The sequence below is a fragment of the Stegostoma tigrinum genome, chromosome 23, assembly GCF_030684315.1.
Source record: "Stegostoma tigrinum isolate sSteTig4 chromosome 23, sSteTig4.hap1, whole genome shotgun sequence".
Classification (NCBI taxonomy): domain Eukaryota; kingdom Metazoa; phylum Chordata; class Chondrichthyes; order Orectolobiformes; family Stegostomatidae; genus Stegostoma; species Stegostoma tigrinum.
In genome coordinates, this window is record NC_081376.1 from 10029725 (window position 1) to 10048006 (window position 18282).

At 41.5% G+C, this 18282-nt stretch overlaps 1 protein-coding gene across 1 annotated transcript; it reads left to right on the plus strand.

Annotated features, from left to right (window-relative positions):
• The first annotated feature begins 9755 nt into the window (after positions 1–9755).
• On the plus strand, positions 9756–16696 carry bud31 (BUD31 homolog). Its single transcript, XM_048552754.1, has 4 exons — positions 9756–9888; positions 11638–11760; positions 14441–14607; positions 15841–16696. Exons 1-4 carry the CDS (start codon positions 9795–9797, stop codon positions 15889–15891), a joined length of 435 nt encoding a protein of 144 aa, XP_048408711.1. The 5' UTR covers positions 9756–9794; the 3' UTR covers positions 15892–16696.
• The last annotated feature ends 1586 nt before the right edge of the window (positions 16697–18282 follow it).

The window sequence follows — 18282 nt, forward strand, 5'->3', positions numbered from 1 at the left end:
TTCTCTCTCATGCTGTCTTCTAAAATAAAACCATGGCACTAGAAATGAGAATCTGTTCGTTTAACCCCTTAATGCACACAGACCAAAACCCACATGGCACTAGTTTAGATCTAAATTCCAAAATAAATGGTATTGAAATATGCATATAAATGACACAATTTACATCACAATGTCAACCATGCCGCCTATACACCCTCACAAGCTGTACTTGCTTGGGTCCCTCCATGTACTGTGAATGGTTGTTCGTGATTGGTAGTGAATTGTTGAGCTGTTGCACAGTCCGGCTTTAAGAATGGTGGGGGCAGTGTGAATCACAGAAAAACCCGACAGTGGTATTTCCCCTGCTGGTGAGTGCATGATAGTGCAAACACGGCATGCTAGGTGTGTGGTGCTTACATAATCAGGTGAATAGCACAGGTTTTTGTGAGATAACTTGCCCGCGATCACTAAGTGAAACTCTGCATCAAACTCGCCAAAACTGACTCAATTGATTTCTGGTAAATTTCAGCTCCTACTGGAGTTTCAAAAGAAGTCAATTTAGTTGGATTTTTTTGAGTTAAAGAGAAAGTGACTTTCTTCACTACTGAAACACAAGGAAATATAATAAAATGTTACATGTATACACACAGATTACAAATGGCAGATGATTCGAAAATGTAAAAGTCAAACAAAAACAGATTAATCAGTCTTTGATTAGATTAGATTCCCTACAGTGAGGAAACAGGCCCTTCAGCCCAACAAGTCCACACCGCCCCTTGAAGCATCCCACCCAGACCCATCCCCCTATAACCCACATACCCCTGAACACTACGGGCAATTTAGCATGGCCGATCCACCTACCTCCCACATCTTTGGACTGCCGGAGGAAACCCACGCAGACACAGGGAGAATGTGCAAACTCTGCACAGACAGTGGCCTGAGGCTGGAATTGAACCCGGGTCCCTGGCGCTGTGAGGCTGCAGTGCTAACCACTGAGCCACCGTGACGCCCCTTTGGCTTGACCATCATACATAGATTGTAAAACATGCAGCCATTAAGGTGGGTGATTCTGATAATGTTGACCTTGACAATTGAATATTGTTTGGAGATTCTTGGTCCTGCAATTAGCTGAGGAGTTTGTCCAGTTTCCTTCAACAGTGACTTAACTAGTTATTTGTTTGCAGCAATCAGAGAGAAAACATTGTCTCTTTACCTGGACTTACAGGAACATCTAGTGGAAGTTCTCAGCTGAGCATCTACACAACACACTTTAGCCCTGTGGAACTCAAACCCCAAACTTGCACACCAATTCTCTAATGTTCAGAAACTAGTTGTTACTGTTGGTTTTTAACCCCCTCTGTCATCCCCACATGACAAATTAAATGTGATGCTCTATCATTTCATAACAAATGACAGTAAATGATCAAATATGAACACTAAATACAGTCATGAACATTTATTCTCCTGGGCTTAGTCAATATTAGGTTTTCAGCTCAGGACTCTGCTTTGACAGGATGATGTGGAGTATATTAAACCAACACTCGTCACAAGGTTCAGATCATATGTCAAGCAAATTTTATTATACCAATGGGGAGCTAATCTCAGCTGGGACACAAGAAGATTTCTCCTATGACCACAAAGGATACAAATGTTTTGTATACCTTTTGTTCATGTTATCTCCTTCTGTCGTACGCCAATCATATCATATTACATCATGCCACATGTTCATTCACCAGCCAAATTAAAAAGTATAGTAACTGCCTTTACCAATCGCATGTAATGTGTATCTGTGGTATCAGATTAACATACCCGTTATCTGGAGGTTACAACATATTTGTTCTTTACGAGCTCTGTCTCTCCCATTATCCTTATTTTATGTGAGTGCCTGCTGTGTGATTTATGTGGAAATCCCTTGCAGTCATCAAAAGGTTCCTTTGCCCTTATTTCTAATTGCCCAGCACTTTTCCACTGTCTCCTTGTTAATCCTTTCCACTCTAGCTGTATACTTATATTCTTCCCATACCGCACTGCACCTTTAACTATATTTAAATTTCCAGCATTGTGGGTGATTTTTAGATTATATTGTTGAAGGAACAAACTCTGATGAAATAATCTGACATTTTGGGTCTCAAATCTTCCTCTCAAAATGTGTTATAGTTAAGTATTAACTGCAGTCTCTCTGTCCCCATTTTGGACATATGTCTTAATGTTTTGAGTACTACAATAAACAGAAAGTTCTGTCTTTAATGTGGCATATCAATTCTGATGAATGTTTAGTTTTTTTGAAGAATCTACTGATAGGTGCCTCCATCCCGCATTCATCTTCCTGGAGAAAGACAGCTCATAATGGATGTCATTCACATCAACGGCTACTTTATATACTTAATTAAAATTTGAAATCACACAACACCAGGTTACGGTTTATTTGACAGGTTTATTTGAAAACACAAGCTTTCGGAGTCTTACTCCCAGTAAGTCAGAAAATTTGTGTTTTGAAATAAACCCGTAAGACTATAACCTGGTGCTGCGTGATTTCTGACCTTGTCCACTCCAGTCCAACACCGGCACCTCCACATCATGATTAAAATTTGGGGATGCAAGCACTGGGTCACTTGTTATAATGCCTTTCAACACTTCAAAAGCTGTCTGGCATTTCTCAGTCCATGCTATCTTTCCTTTCTATACTCTATTAAGATTGTAGGGCAGCGTGACTACAATGTAGAAGTTTGGGGGAATCCACACATGCCCAAGAGCCTCCTGATTTCCCATGTTGGTGCAGGAATGGGGAACTGTGGTACTCCTTGTACCTTTGCAACTCTGGGCATTACTTGCTGTTGGCCTACTATGTGTCCTAGATTGGTCATTTTATCTTGAATGCACTCATGCATCGTGAGGTTGACCACTGGGTCAGCCGACTGGACATTCTGGAAGAGAGCTCCCAGTTGATCCAAGTGCATTTCCTGGGTAACACTTTATACCATGCATTTAGGTGACATGTCATTACCTGATTCATCAGCTTTTGAAATGTGGCTGGGGTCATGTTGAGTCCAAACAGCAAGACTCAACACTAGAATCCATCTGGTGTTACAAAGGAGGATACCTCCTTCGCAGTGGCAATCAAAGAAACCTTCCAGTACCTCCTCAGTAAATCGATGTGTGATGTAGGCTGCCTTATCCACCCAATCTACCTGTCTTCCAGCCATAGTATCATGGCTCTGGTCACTGCATTAACTTTTCACCAGTCAGTGTAGAACCTTGTGGAGCTGTCCTGTTGGGACATGAGCATAACTGAGGATCTCCAGCTACTGTTGCTAGGATCTATGAAGTGGTGCTCCAGCTCATAGTTAATCTCCTCCAGAACCTGGGCCAGCTTTTCAAGGCTTAGGCAAAAGGGATGTTGCCTTATGGGAAGATCCTCTTTCACATCTACATCATGTAAATCTAGGGATCTTGCACAAGCCACTGAATGTAGTAAGCAGGTTTGTTAAGTCTGCTCACCATTTGGCGGGTAGGTGTATGAGTATGAAGTGTAGGTTTGTTAGTTCCTCTGTATTGAGGCAACGAGAGGCATGTTTGTATGTATCAGCCTGCCTTAACATCTCATTATGTTAATCTCGCCTTATTTCCCATTCTCCGAACCACTGGATATAAATTACATGGCAACAATTCCCAACATCAAAGTCAAGCAGTAACTTGGCACTTGCAGCTTGCCACCCGCTCCTCTGGTCTCCTATCATGGACACCACTTACTCATACTTCACAAAATGCTCCTGGCAGAGCGACTGCATGCACCCCCTAGCTATTCGCATTGACATCAAACATGTATCACTTTGCCGCATCAATAGCGCACACTTCCAATGCACGTACAAAACAATTTTACATTGCAATGGTGCATTCCAAAATGAACTGGCATCTTTAATTACAATCCTGCTGTCAGGACACTTGTGTTTAGGGACAGGCATCCAACTCAGACATTGGACCAGGGTGGGTCTCAGGAATCCTTACTTGTTGCCTTAGTGCTCACTCACTTTGTGCCTACTTGGATGCTCAAAGCATCTCTCCTTTGCTATGCCTTGCCTTTTTGTGCTTTGCAGAGGCAATGTTCAAAGGTTCACAATACTTCTGCCTTGACTTGTCTTTCAGCACAGATACAATGCCAGGCATCTTATCATGGTTATCAGCAACCATCAGTCAAGGGAGTGCACATGTCGCTGTACTGCAGCAAGCTACATGAATTTAACACCTGCATCTGCACCATGTGCCAGCCATGTACGTGGCAAACATGTTGCTTACACTTCAACCAAACAACCATATGTTGAAGCCTATGGAGAACAGTCTTCAGTCAAATCAGGGAGGCAGCCTTTAGTCAGAGGTCCTGGCACCGTGAAAACAGAGGGTCCTGAGATTCTGCTGTTTTATCACCAAGCAATGCCTTTAGCTAGAAAGCATGTGCATGTCTATGTTAACCATTAAGCATATTACTGGGCTTGTCTTACAGACCAAGTAGAGTCATAGAATTATCCAACTCCTGCTGCTGACCAGATAAATTAATCTAGTCCCATTTGCTAGCATTTGGCTCATATCCCTCCAAACCCTTCCTTTTCATGTAACCATCCAGGTGCCTTTTAAATGTTGTAATTGCACCAGCCTCCAATACCTCATCTGGCAGCTCGTTCCATACATGCACCACCCTCCACTTGAAAAAGTTGCCCCTTAGATCCCTTTTAAATCTTTCCCCTCTCACTTTAAACCTATGCCCTCTAGTTTTGGACTTCCACACACTGGGAAAAAGATCTTGAATGTTAACCTTATCCAAGCCCTTCATGATGTTATAAACTTCCGTATGATCACTCCTCAGCCTCCAATACTCCAGGGAAAAATGTCCAGCCTATTCAGTCTCTCTCGATAACTCAAACTCTCCAGTCATGGCAGCATCCTTGTAGATTTTTTACAAAGCCTTTCAACTTTAACACCATCTTTCCTTTAGCAGGGCAACTAGAACTGAACACAGTGTTCTAAAAATGGCCTCACCAATGTCTTGTACAGCCGTAACATGACCTCCCAACTCCTATATTCAACGCATTGACCAATAAAGGCAAGTGTATCAAATGACTTCTTCACTGTCCTGTCTAACTGTGACTCCACTTTCAAGGAACTACGCACCTGCACCTCCAGGTGTCTTTGTTTGGCAACACTCCCAGGACCTTACCATTAACTATATATGTCCTGCCCTGATTTGCTTTACTAATATGCAGCACCTCGCATTTATCTAAACTAAATTCCATCTGGCACTCCTCAGCCAATTGGCCCATCTGATCAAGGTCCCATTGTACTCTGAGATAATCCCCTTCACTATCCACTATACCATCAATGTTGGTGCCATCTGCAAACATACTAACCAGACCACTTATATTCACATCCAAATCATTGACATAAATGATGAAATTTTTACGAGTTGGGAGTTTAATGACATATCAGCATTCTATTCTGCAATATGTAAACCTAGCAGAACATGGGGCATAAGCATGGACTGAAGTCAGGTGCCCTCCCTTTCATTTCACCAGGGTACAATGCCTGTGGTAAAGAGTTCTGAATAAGCCAGAAAGAAGCCACCCACTTCCAAAACGTGACAAAGAAATTACTTTTGGGTGATGTCTTCGTCATCAATTATTAATTGGCAATGTTTCAGAATTAACTTGTTACTGAATATACACTTGAGGAAATCTTTCATTTTGAGGGTCCTATTACGTATAAAAAGTAACAGTTAATTTACTGATTAAGCAGTGTAGAAATGTTGGCTAAGAAATCTCCCTTATATTACTATATTATAAATTAAGAGAAAACTATCTTTCAGATTGCCCTTAAACCGTTGTTGCTGGAACTGAAACTGAGAAAATAAACGAAAGGAAGTCCGCTGTTATTTTAAATGAATTTTTTGTGATCATCATTTTGAAAGGTTAGAATATCACAGGCAGTCCACTGGTAGAATTGTGGAACATTTCCAAATCATTATCGATAATGCAATGTCACCACCTATTGTCAGAACATGAAATTAAAACAGACAGTATTTTTTGGCTAAACAGAAGTCATTGGGCCTGGCTGAGTGAATGAAATTCCATTTCTCTCCACATTCAAAATGACAGTGCTGAAAAATCCCCACCTTGCTAGTGACTTTGCTATATCAGACAATTAGCATAAGATATTTATAGTTTAAGTAATTTCTCTGCACTGGCGTTTAAAAGTTTACAACATCAAATAATGTACCTCCAGGCTGCACACATTTCTCATGATTGGATGTGTGTTTAGTTCTCACTTACCCCGGTTGGATATTAGCAAAGATCCATGTCTGTTAGACATCAATGAGCTGATATTTCCTTCTCATTGCAGCCAAATTCCTGGTCGAATAAGAAGTTGGATCATTAATGATCATAAAAAGCAAAGTGTAAGGGGTCCGCTTTGTAACAAGTTTCCACACTTAGCATTCGAAAATAATTAGCTATTTACTTCCCTTGACCAAAGGCATTTCGAAATCAAATTATATTTAATTGTTCTTTTTTTAAAAACACAATGAATTTACAAAGGTCTCAAACAGCAAAAGCTTCAGACATCAAAGATGAGTGTGTCAGGCAGACAGTCCTACAACTTAGTTCAAGAATCTTTTTTCGAATTGGTACTATCGAAGTCTATTTCTTATTTGTCCACAAAGTATGGGCCCTAATTGCTGTTGGGATGGCAGCGATGAGCTTACCTTTATTGATCAGTGCATTGAGAACAGGAGTTGGGAGGTCACGTTGTGGCTGTACAGGGCATTGGTTTGGCTACTTTTGGAATACTACCTAAAATTCTGGTCTCTCTGCTATAGGAAGGATGTTGTAAATCTTGAAACGGTTCCGAAAAGATTTACAAGGATGTTGCCAGGGCTAGAAGGCTTGAGCTATGGGGAGAGGCTGGGTCTATTTTCTCTGGAGTGTTAGAGACTGAGGGGTGACCTTATAGAAGTTTATAAAATCATGAGGAGCATGAATAGGGTGAATAGCCAAGGTCTTTGTCCCAAGGTTGTCTTTGTCATTAGTCCAAAACTACAGGACATAGGTTTATGGTGAGAGGGGAAAGATCGAAAAGGAAGCTAAGGAGCAAATTTCCATACAGAAGGTGGTGCCTCTATGGAATGAGCAGCCAGAGGAAGTGATAGAGGCTGGTACAATTGCAACATTTAAAAGACATTTGGATGGCTGTATGAATAGGAAGGGTTGAGAAGGATATGGGCCAAATGTTGACAAATGGGACTAGATTAATTTATGATAGCAGGTCGCATGGATGAGTTGGACCGAAGAGTCTGTTTCCCTGTTGTATGGTTCTGTGATTCTACACAGGACCAGAATTAGGCCATTTGGCCCATTGAATCTGCTCCACCATTTGATCAAGGCTGATATGTTTCCCAATCCAATGGTCTGCCTTCTTTGCCATAACCCTTGGTCTTCTTTACTAATCAAGAACCTATCTATCTTTGTCTTAAATGCACTTAAGGACTTGGCCTCCACAGACTTCTGTAGCAATAAATTCCACAGATTAACCACCTCTGGCTGAAGAAATTCCTCATCCCAGATCCGTAGGGTTGTCTCTTCACTCAGAGGCTGTGTCCTTAGGTACTCATCTCTCCTACTAATGGAAATATCTTCTCCATGCCCACTGTATCCAGGACTCTCAGTATTCTGTAAATTTTGATGAGAATCCCTGCTCATCCTTCCAAACTCCATTGAAAACCCAGAGTTCCAGAGTCCTCAACCACTCCTCATATGACAAGCTCTTCATCTCAGGATCATTCTTGTACACCTTTTCTGGACCCCCTCCAAAACTGCACACAATATTCCAAATGAAGTCTGACTACTGCCTTATACAGCCTCAAACGCTTGTGAATGTGTTGCCAATCAGGCCTGCTGCTTTGTCCTCGATGATGTCAAGCTTCTTGAGTGTTGTTGGAGCTACACCCATCCAGGCAAGTAGGAAGTATTCCATCACACTCCTGACTTGCTCCTTGTAGATGATGTACAGGCTTTCAGAAGTCGTAAGGTGAGTTACACGTTGCAGTATTCCTAGCCTCTGACCTGCGCTGGTAGTCACTGCATTTGTGTAGCAAGTCTAGTTGTGTTACTTGTCAGTGGTAGCCTCCAGGATGTTGATAGTGGGGGATTCATTGAATGCCAAGGGGTGAAGTTTAGATTGTCACTTAATGGAGATGGTCGTTCCCTGGCATTTGTGTGGCACAAATGTCACATCCCACTTATCAGCCTAAGCCTGCATATTGTACAGGTCTTGATGCATTTGAACAAGGAGCTGAGTTGACTGACCTTCAACAACTACAACCATCTTCCTATGGGCTAGGAATGACTCCGAACAGCAGAGAGTTTGCCCCCTGATTCCAGTTTGCTAGGGCTTCTTGATGCCACACTTGGTTAAGTACAGGCTTGATATCAGGGGCTGACACTCTCACCGCATCTCGGGAATTCAGCTCTTTTATCCATGTTTGAACCAAGGCTGTAATGAAGTCAGGAGCTGAGTGGTCCTGGCAGAACCCAAATAAGGCACCGAAGAGCAGGTATTGCTGAGTGGTTGCTGCTTCATGGTATTGTTGATTGCCTTGCTTTTACTGATAATCGAGAGTAGACTGATGGGACAGTAATTGGTTGGGTTGGATTTGTCCCGCTTCTTGTGTGCAAGACATACCTGGGCAATTTTCCACATTGTTGAGTGGATGCCAGTGTTATAAGTGACCAGTTTGGCTAGGAGTGTGGTATATTCTGGAGCACAAGTATTCAGTACTATTGTTGAATGTTGTCAGGGTCCATATTCTTTGTAGTATTCAATGCCTCCAATCATTTCTTGATATCTTGTGGAGTGAAGTGCATTGGCTAAAGACCATTATCTGGTCTACTGGAGACCACTGGAGGAGACAAGGTGTTGTTTCACACTACTTGAGCAAAGGACCTGCAGATACAATAGCCTCCTTCTGTGAAACTCTGATACTGTCTCTGACAAAGGAATTGGCTTATTGTGCTAATTTCTTTATCTTACACTCAAATGCAAATTTCTGGAAACAGATTATAGCTCTGGATTGTGTCTCACTTTCCCCGCGTCTTGTGGTTTGTTTCATTAAACACATTCCATTCTAATGTCTGGGAAGAAGTCATCTTATCTGCACTTGAAACATTAACTCTGTTTCTCTCCCAACCGATGCTGTCAGGGCTACTGAGTTTCTCCAGTAATTTCTGCTTTTAAATAGAGAATAGTAACAGGCCTTTCAGCCCGCTGTGTCTTGTTTGACATCTTCAGCGTGGACAGTTCTTTGTTCTATTTAAATTATTTTATCCTTTGCACTCAGATTGATGCAGGTACTGTTAACTTAGGAAATGCATTTTCATCTGCTCAACAGAATCCTTCTGAAGATTGTGTTGTGACACATTCTTTTAAAGATGGAGCAATGACTGATTCCCTTCATCCTAGCTCAGCCATGGCTAATTGTAGCATTTGTATTTAAATCCTCATTGAAGTTCTTCATCTTTCATACTTGCTTCGTTTATTTTTGTTTATGAGTATCGTTGTTTTTAAGAAAGAAAAGTGTTGTATGAACAATCCTCACAGTAGGCCACCCTCCCACACCACACTCGCTACATCTCTGCTCAAGTCTGAACGTTGGCCCAACTTTTGCCTCCAGGCCGGCTAGTGACGCGCTTGCCGAGAGGCCGAGGGCTTCAGGAGGACCCGGCGGGCGGTGACGTGTTATTTGTGGGACGGCGCCGGTCCCCGGATGTACCGCGATGCCGAAAGTGAAGCGAAGCCGAAAGCCGCCTCCTGATGGCTGGGAGCTGATTGAACCCACCCTGGATGAACTGGACCAGAAAATGCGGGAGGGTGAGCCCAGAGAGGGCGCTGGGCACGGGGGCAACGGGGAATGTTATCTGCTCCGGGGTTGCAGGGGAGAGAAAGCCATCAATAGTCATCCAGGGAGGACTTGCATTTATGTAGCGCCCTTCGCGGCCCGACGACTCCGTGAAGTGTTTTGTAGCTGCCGAAACGGTTTTCGAGGTGTAGTCGCCGCTGTAAAACGGGGAAACGCGGCAGCGGGTTTGTGCATAGCAAGATCCCACAAATTGCAACTCGTGCGTGATAATACCATGAGCACAAACTGCCTCTGGACGATCCCTGGACAAGAGGGGCAGAGTTAACGCTTCGAGTCCGGTATGACACTCGTTATGCCGGACTTGGAATGTTAACTCAGTTTCCTTTTCACAGGTGCTCCCAGACCTGTTGAGTTTCTCCAGCATGAACTGTGCCTGTTGCAGATTTCCAGAATCCACTGTGTTTTCCGTCTCATTTAAATGATAATGTTTTTCGAGGGATGTACATTGACCTACGTGGATCCTGAGAATGACTTCCCTCGGGGTCAGAAAAAAAGTCAAGTTGCACGTAGCCTGGGTTCAACCTTAGACTGTAGCTGGAGAGGGAGGATGCGGTTTTGCTGTTAGCTGATGTTCAAAATGACACGATGAACTTTCCTTAGTATCAGTACACTTGGACAGTGAAGGCCGTCACTTTAGCTGGGACAACGAGACTCTAGTAGTCCAAGCCAAACACAGACACGCACGGGAATTCCTAGAGGCATGGTTCTCAACCCGTAATGCTATCAACAAACATGTAGAATTTGACCCATATACAAATGCATTCAGATCTAAACTGGAAATGACAGTGCTCACCATAACAGACCGGACAGTATAAATTCCAAGCGGAGTAGAATAACACCGCGTCACGGAGGCCTCACCGAGCATGGTGATGAAACATCTGAATGAAAACAAGCCAGCTCAGCAAACAAGTCAACAGCGTGACCCTCAACCGAGCTACAAATCTTTGCTAAAACTTTAAATACAATCAGTGGCAAGGGAATTCAGTTTGTACCAGAGATGCTGCAGAAACAGTGAATTGAGATATCATAGATTTCTGGAGCAAAGCCTTGTACTTAGGAGTAAAGTAGCATTAGCATATTGCTGGAATCAGCTTGCCTACTTGCCCTCAAGAATGTTCACATTGTATGATATGGAACTGGAGGATCTATGAAAAAAGTCATTTTAAAAGTGAGACATGTTTTAAAATGTTGCAGTATTCTGAACCTTTACTGTGTTCTTTGCTCACATACAGCCAATACAACCTGTCATCAACCCTAAGCATTACCAACATTTTAAGAAAGGTGAAATTACTAATTTTAGTTCCTTCATCAACAATGAGAAGGGTAAAAAATTTATTGTGAATACGTAGAGTGAAGAATACTTGCATCGTGGAAAGCTGGTAACTAATAATCAAAGATCATCCAGAGGGAGAAGCTCCTACATTTGCCCTGCAGTCATCTGAAAGAAGTGTTTGTTAGATTAGATGTCACTGTTTATAAAGTTTACCAATGTTACTAGAAGACAGTATGGCTATTCATTGATATTAGGAATTGATTTGACAATTCCTTAGGTTAATACTGACTTATAATCTGAGTCCTTGCTCATTGTACCCAAAGGAAGGTTTCAATGAATCATCATTGCTATTATGGAGGTATTTAATTGCAACACAGTTTCATATTTTGAGATTCTGCTGTATTATTGCTGATTCTTTTTCTTGTAGCTGAAACTGAACCTCATGAAGGGAAGAGGAAAGTAGAATCACTGTGGCCTATCTTCAGACTCCACCACCAGCGAACACGTTACATATTTGATCTGTTCTATAAAAGAAAGGCAATTAGCAGAGGTAAGACTTGTTATGGTAACCTTGTTGAGCTGCTGTATTGTGTGTGCAGCCACTGTGTACAGGTGTGGGCGAGATGAATACATTAGTGCAGTAGGTGTGATATTGGCTAAACAAGGCACTATGATCTGCTTTTTGTTGGTGACTTATGGCAAGTAGTTAAATATTCCACTGCAGTTCTGATTTGAAATTTCTAGGTGGTAGAAAGGTTTTGAATGGTCAGGATGTAAACCGTTCCTTGCAGATTACACAGCCTGTGCCCAGCCATCGCAGTCACACTATTGTAATTGGAACAGTTCCGCTTCCAGCTAATGGAGACTCTTGGAGCGTTGATACAGGCCTACTGTGTGTTCGTGACAAGATACAGGGATGATGGCTTCATTTTGTTTCTTAATCTTTACCTGATTCTTATGTGTGCTACAAATTTTATCCACTGCTTGTCAGACAAGACTGGGCATTAACCAAGGTGTGGCTTCCTCTACATTGGGGAAACCAAGCGGAGGCTTGGGGACCGCTTTGCAGAACACCTCCGCTCGGTTCGCAATAAACAACTGCACCTCCCAGTCGCAAACCATTTCCACTCCCCCTCCCATTCTTTAGATGACATGTCCATCATGGGCCTCCTGCAGTGCCACAATGATGCCACCCGAAGGTTGCAGGAACAGCAACTCATATTCCGCTTGGGAACCCTGCAGCCCAATGGTATCAATGTGGATTTCACCAGCTTCAAAATCTTCCCTTCCCCACCGCATCCCAAAACCAGCCCAGTTCGTCCCCTCCCCCCACTGCACCACACAACCAGCCCAGCTCTTCCACTCCACCCACTGCATCCCAAAACCAGTCCAACCTGTCTCTGCCTCCCTAACCTGTTCTTCCTCTCACCCATCCCTTCCTCCCACCCCAAGCCGCACCTCCATCTCCTACCTACTAACCTCATCCGACCTCCTTGACCTGTCCATCTTCCCTGGACTGACCTATTCCCTCCCTACCTCCCCACCTATACTCTCCTCTCCACTTATCTTCTTTACTCTCCATCTTCGGTCCGCCTCCCCCTCTCTCCCTATTTATTCCAGAACCCTCACCCCATCCCCCTCTCTGATGAAGGGTCTAGGCCCGAAACGTCAGCTTTTGTGCTCCTGAGATGCTGCTGGGCCTGCTGTGTTCATCCAGCCTCACGTTTCATTATCTTGGATTCTCTAGCATCTGCAGTTCCCATTATCATTAACCAAGGTCTGTCTCTCAGCTTGTATTGGCTGCTTCATTATTGGTGGAAATGAGAATTAAGCTGAATATTGAAGTCATAAGCAAAAGTCCCCATTTCTGACTATATAATGTGGAGATCATCATTGATGAAACAATTGTAAAAAGGTGAACTGAGGATCCTTACCCAAAGATCTCTTGCAGTAGTATCCTTGGGCTATGATTGATGATATCCAACAATGACAATCGGCTTTGCATTGTGTATCATTTCTTCCACTGGAAGTGGTTTCCCTTTGACTCCAAGTAATATGTTTTGAGTTTTGTTTGTGTGTCATACTTGATTGAATATCTTGGATAAAGCATCTACACTCATCTACTCTCTAGCATCTGCTTTCACATCCATATCTAGAACAAAACTATAACAAGTGGATCCCGTCAATTCCAAAGGGTGAGTAAGTGGGTTTTGTTTGTTGACTTTGATTACCAATCCTTCAGAGGAGACTGATCAGACAAGTCTTACCTGATCAGTAACCATTCTGCATTTGCTTTTTTAGTTCAATCAGGGCTGGTTACCTTTCCAGTTGTCAGGTAAATTCCAGTATCATCTCTACAGGGGTAAGCAGCTAACTTTGGTTTAGTTAAACATCTTGAATCTTGTCAGGCTTTAGAAGTTTTGCAAATGCTCAAATATCTGGTGTTAAGTGGAATTGAATAGTCCAACTTTTCATGGGTTTGCTAACACCAAGCTTCTGAGAAGTTGCCGTAGTTCCAGAGGACCGTAGAGCTGCGCTCTCATTCGAGAGATGGTTGATGGTGGTTTAACCTGTGGGTCAACATGCTTCAAGTAAAGGGCAAATTTGAGAAGAGCTGGACTTCATGGTAATCTGTTCTACTGTAGGATTGGAACCTGCCTAAGCTACTGTACTAAAAATTATGTTACAATTTTTTTCTTATTATTTTTGAAAGATATTCTCTTTCTCATGCATTGCCTTCCAGAGTAGTAATGAACTGATGCAACCAGCTCCTTTCATACTAACACAAAAAATTGATTAAAAGAGTCAGTCTTTATGTGGCCATTTGTTGTTTGTGCATTATTATTGGAATTTTTGACATTTTCCCCTGTTTTAGTATGTTTTAGAGGGAACGAAACTCCTGTAAGTGTGCACAGTGTAACTGAAATTAAGTTCCGGCAGCCAGGCAGGAAACCGATAATTGGTGCTCTCTGTCAGTGATTCAGTAATTGCAGTATTGACAGTGTGATAACTTGTGCACCTGGATTTGTTGCAGTGGCGAAAGATTGGAGGTGCTATGTAACTGGTGTTTAAATCCTGGGAGGAACAACTAATCTGCTTTATTTGTCTGTCCAGTGTCCAGGACCTTTTCACAGTGCACAATTGTGCTTGTCTGATTTGTTCTACAAATTTGGAGATCCTTCACTAATTCACTATAATTAAGTGGGCCGTTTTACAATCTTGTTTTGTAGAGCTCTATGATTATTGCATAAGGGAAGGTTATGCTGACAAGAATCTCATTGCGAAGTGGAAGAAACAGGGCTATGAGAATCTGTGCTGTCTTCGCTGCATCCAAACCAGAGATACCAATTTTGGAACAAACTGCATCTGCAGGGTCCCCAAGAGCAAGCTTGAAGTGGTGAGTCTTTCTGTTTGTTTCTAAACTGAGATTTCCTCTCTACAGGGAATCTGTTCAGAACCCACAAACTAAATGAGTTGACCACAACATTCAGGTTGACATCTATTTGTTTAAGTAGACCACTGTGAAATAATACAGACTCCTTTACATTTTAGTTATGCTCGTGACAAATTAATAATTCACCCTTGTCTGAATCCTAAAAAAGTTTACAATAATTAAAGATAGAATATGCTTCACTATTTCAATACGCAAGTATCTTCGGTGTGAAGCACTTCCCATAATGCACCCATTGTATATTTTAATGGATAATAGTAATTAAATACTTTATTTTGCCTGGCATTTAGCATAGCACAGAATCTGTGTGATACCTTTTAAGGCTCCTGGTTACCTGCATGCAGCTTAGCTGCAACAGTGAACCAAGTGGGCTGAAAGCATGAGTATAACTGCTGGAACAAATGGATCGGAGGAAAGTACAAGATCAGAGGAACAGGAGGGAAGAGTCTTGAGAGTTGTAAAGTTGGATGATGTTGTGGAGATAGCAATAGACAAGGCCATGAACAAATTTAAGCACAAGGATGAGGATTTTATTTTTATTTCCTGATTTCCCCAATTCCACAATGTTGGTGGTAGCTAAGCAAGGCTTGATTAGAATATGAGCAAGAGGTTGAAGAATTTGATCAGGAGAGCACTGAATAAGTAACACTGAAAGGAAGATAAAACTAGCTAATTTCAACAGCAGATTTACTAAGGTATATTAGGGGTGGACAGTAAAACAGAAATGAAGTAGGTTGTTTTTGCGATGGAAAGGATGTGAGCAATCAGGAATCAGCTTTGCATTATCAAATAGAATGTGTAAGTCTGGAATGGTTGATGCAGTTTCAGGTAATGATTAGGGGAGGGTGTGACATGGATATGGAACTTCTTGTAGCACTTGAAGATGATAGTGTTGGTTTTGCCAGTCAAGAAATACCAACTCATTCAAGATTGGAAGTTGGGACAAGTGGTCTATATAGAATTAGTAGAAATTGTAGTAGAAATTGGTGGGTGGTGGTGGGGGAAATGCGAACCCCATGTGTTCAGGTGATATTGTCAAGGTTCAGGATAGAAAGAAGGAAGAGATGACCCAGGGATCAACTGTTGAGCGTTGCAGAGGTCTGAGTAGTTCAGAGTCCTTGTGATCATCAAAATTCAGCTTGAGACTGCTTTATAACCATTTCTCTTTTACCCCCGCAGGGCAGGATTATTGAGTGCACACACTGTGGATGCAGAGGCTGCTCTGGTTGAATTTGTCCGTATTGGATGTAAGGGGTTTTAGTTTATGTATAATCATTTTTATTTTGAGTCAATATTTGGACCATAATTAGGACAAGATGTATTCTGTACACTTTGGCTGTCTTCTAACTAGCTTTTCTTTTCCTCAAAATGGAATATAATGAATTAAAATGTATTTTAAAAGTGAAGTTTCAGAGCACTGTAGTCTTTATAAAATAACAAACAGTTTTAGAACCAATAAAATGCACAAGTTGACCTGGATGGCATTCATGTCCACTCTGAATCACCATGTTATAAAGGCAGGTAATTTGACTTTGGGTAATTAAACCTTGGGTTACTGCAGACAGCCTATAAAAGATGACTGTGGCTGCTCTGGGCTGGCTCGTTCTTTCAAACTAATTAATCAATACTAAACTATTATTGAAAGTCATCCTGTTCTATATCGTTGGTTATCCTTTTCTGTTGATTTGATCTGCACTTAAAAGTTACTGTGAAATAAAGTTAATGTTCATTTTCCTGTACTGTTTGTTTTGCTTAAACTTTCTACAAAAAAAACTGAGTGCCAATTTCCAGGTCTGTTTCCGGGTACAGAGGTAGATAAATTTTGTTTCGCTCATTAGCCTGCATTGTCACCCATACAAAGTAAACTCTTTACTGCATAAGGCTCCTTTGTTATCAAGATCAGTAATAATAAAGATCAATACGTATCTAATACCTTGTATTCAGAAGCATTTATGTGTCCAAGTTTAGCTCTTGTACTTAATTAAAATGAAGAATATGGCAGATGTTTTTTGCAATAAAACCATTTGAAAGATGAGTTCCTTTTCTTCCCTTCAAGTGAGTGCATTAGATCAAATCTTATGGTGAGACAGTTGGTTCACGTTACATATTCAAGGTACTGGGAAATTATTCCTCATTTGACAACACGCTCTGACTTCATGCATACTGTCTCTTGGAATTTATTTTCCTAACTATTACTGCATCCTTTACTTTCTTTTTCTAAGAGCAGGTATGTGCAGGGATATTTAAGTTTGGTTTTCACTGAGCTTATCTACCAATATCAGCTTGGTCCTGATGTGATAGATGTACTTTTTTTAACATCAGGAACGTAGATCATTTCTGTAATTTTTTTAAAGGGTTGCCAGTGTGAGAAGTATGTTCTTCACTGCAGCAAATGTCAGGCTTGTACTTCCAAGTGCACGTAGTACAAGGGTAGTAGTCTAATCATACAGTTGCCACACTGAGCTTATCAGTCAAATCTTGAATCCAATCATACCAATACCTTTTGTATTAAAAGCAAGGTTTTATTTGTTAATATGCTGATTTAGGGTTCAGGTTACTGTTATGTAAAAGTAACAAGATTGATACTGTTCCTCTATATATTGTTTCCCAATAATGTTTTATATTCCACCCCTCAGAGGACTAAGTGGGTAAAACCATGAAATATATTTTCAAAGTAAATATTAAACTGCGTTATCCAGAGTTTCTGTAAATCTGAGGCACTTGTGGTGCTGGCTCGAAGGGCCGAATGGCCTACTCCAGCACCTATTGTCTATTATGTCATCTATAAACTACAAAGAAATGTATCACATAGCTCATGTTTAGAAAGTGGTTTTCCTTCATTTCTCTACAATTCCTGTTTTTTCAGACACCGTCCCCAATTTTTTTAAAAATTCAAAATAACCCTGAAACCCCATGTTAGTAAATGGATAGAAAATAAAACATCTTTTGAAAAACTAGATAAGGCTTGTCCTAAAGAGATCAGAAAGCCAAAGTAGTTGTCTTGGCCCTGCAGTAGTAGAGCTGGAAATGAAAGACCAGTGCTTTCCAGATCAGGATTGACCTGAGAGCTGGCAATTGTAGAATGACTCACCAGAGGAGGACACCCTTTCGCTCATTGTGCCGTCACTGGCTCTGTGAAAGAGATATCCAACTGCATTCACTGCTCTGTTCTTTACCTACAGTCCTGCAATTTTTGCAACTTAGTGGTCCTTTTAGGGAAGGAGATCTGTCATCCTTACCTTGTCTTGCCTACCTACAATGTCAGACTTTCGGAAATGAAGTTGACAATAAGTGCCCCTGAATAATTAAGTATGAGTAATCAATGTTGCTTTTCAGTAATGGCCGCATCCTGTCATCAAGTTTTAAAAAACTATCCAATTCCTTTTGAAAGATGTTTGTTTGAAGCAGGTTCAATAACATCCAGTTCACCAGTCATAACTTTGGCAAGTTTTCTTCAATCCACATTCTTATGGATGCTAACCTGGCTGCATGTACTATTCTGCTGTTTGTGATTTTTGAGTATCTAACAAATCTCTGAACATTTGCTTGAATGGAGAACAACCACAACTTTTATACTCACGTAACTAAAGTCTAGTATCATTCTCATAAATCTGTGCACCC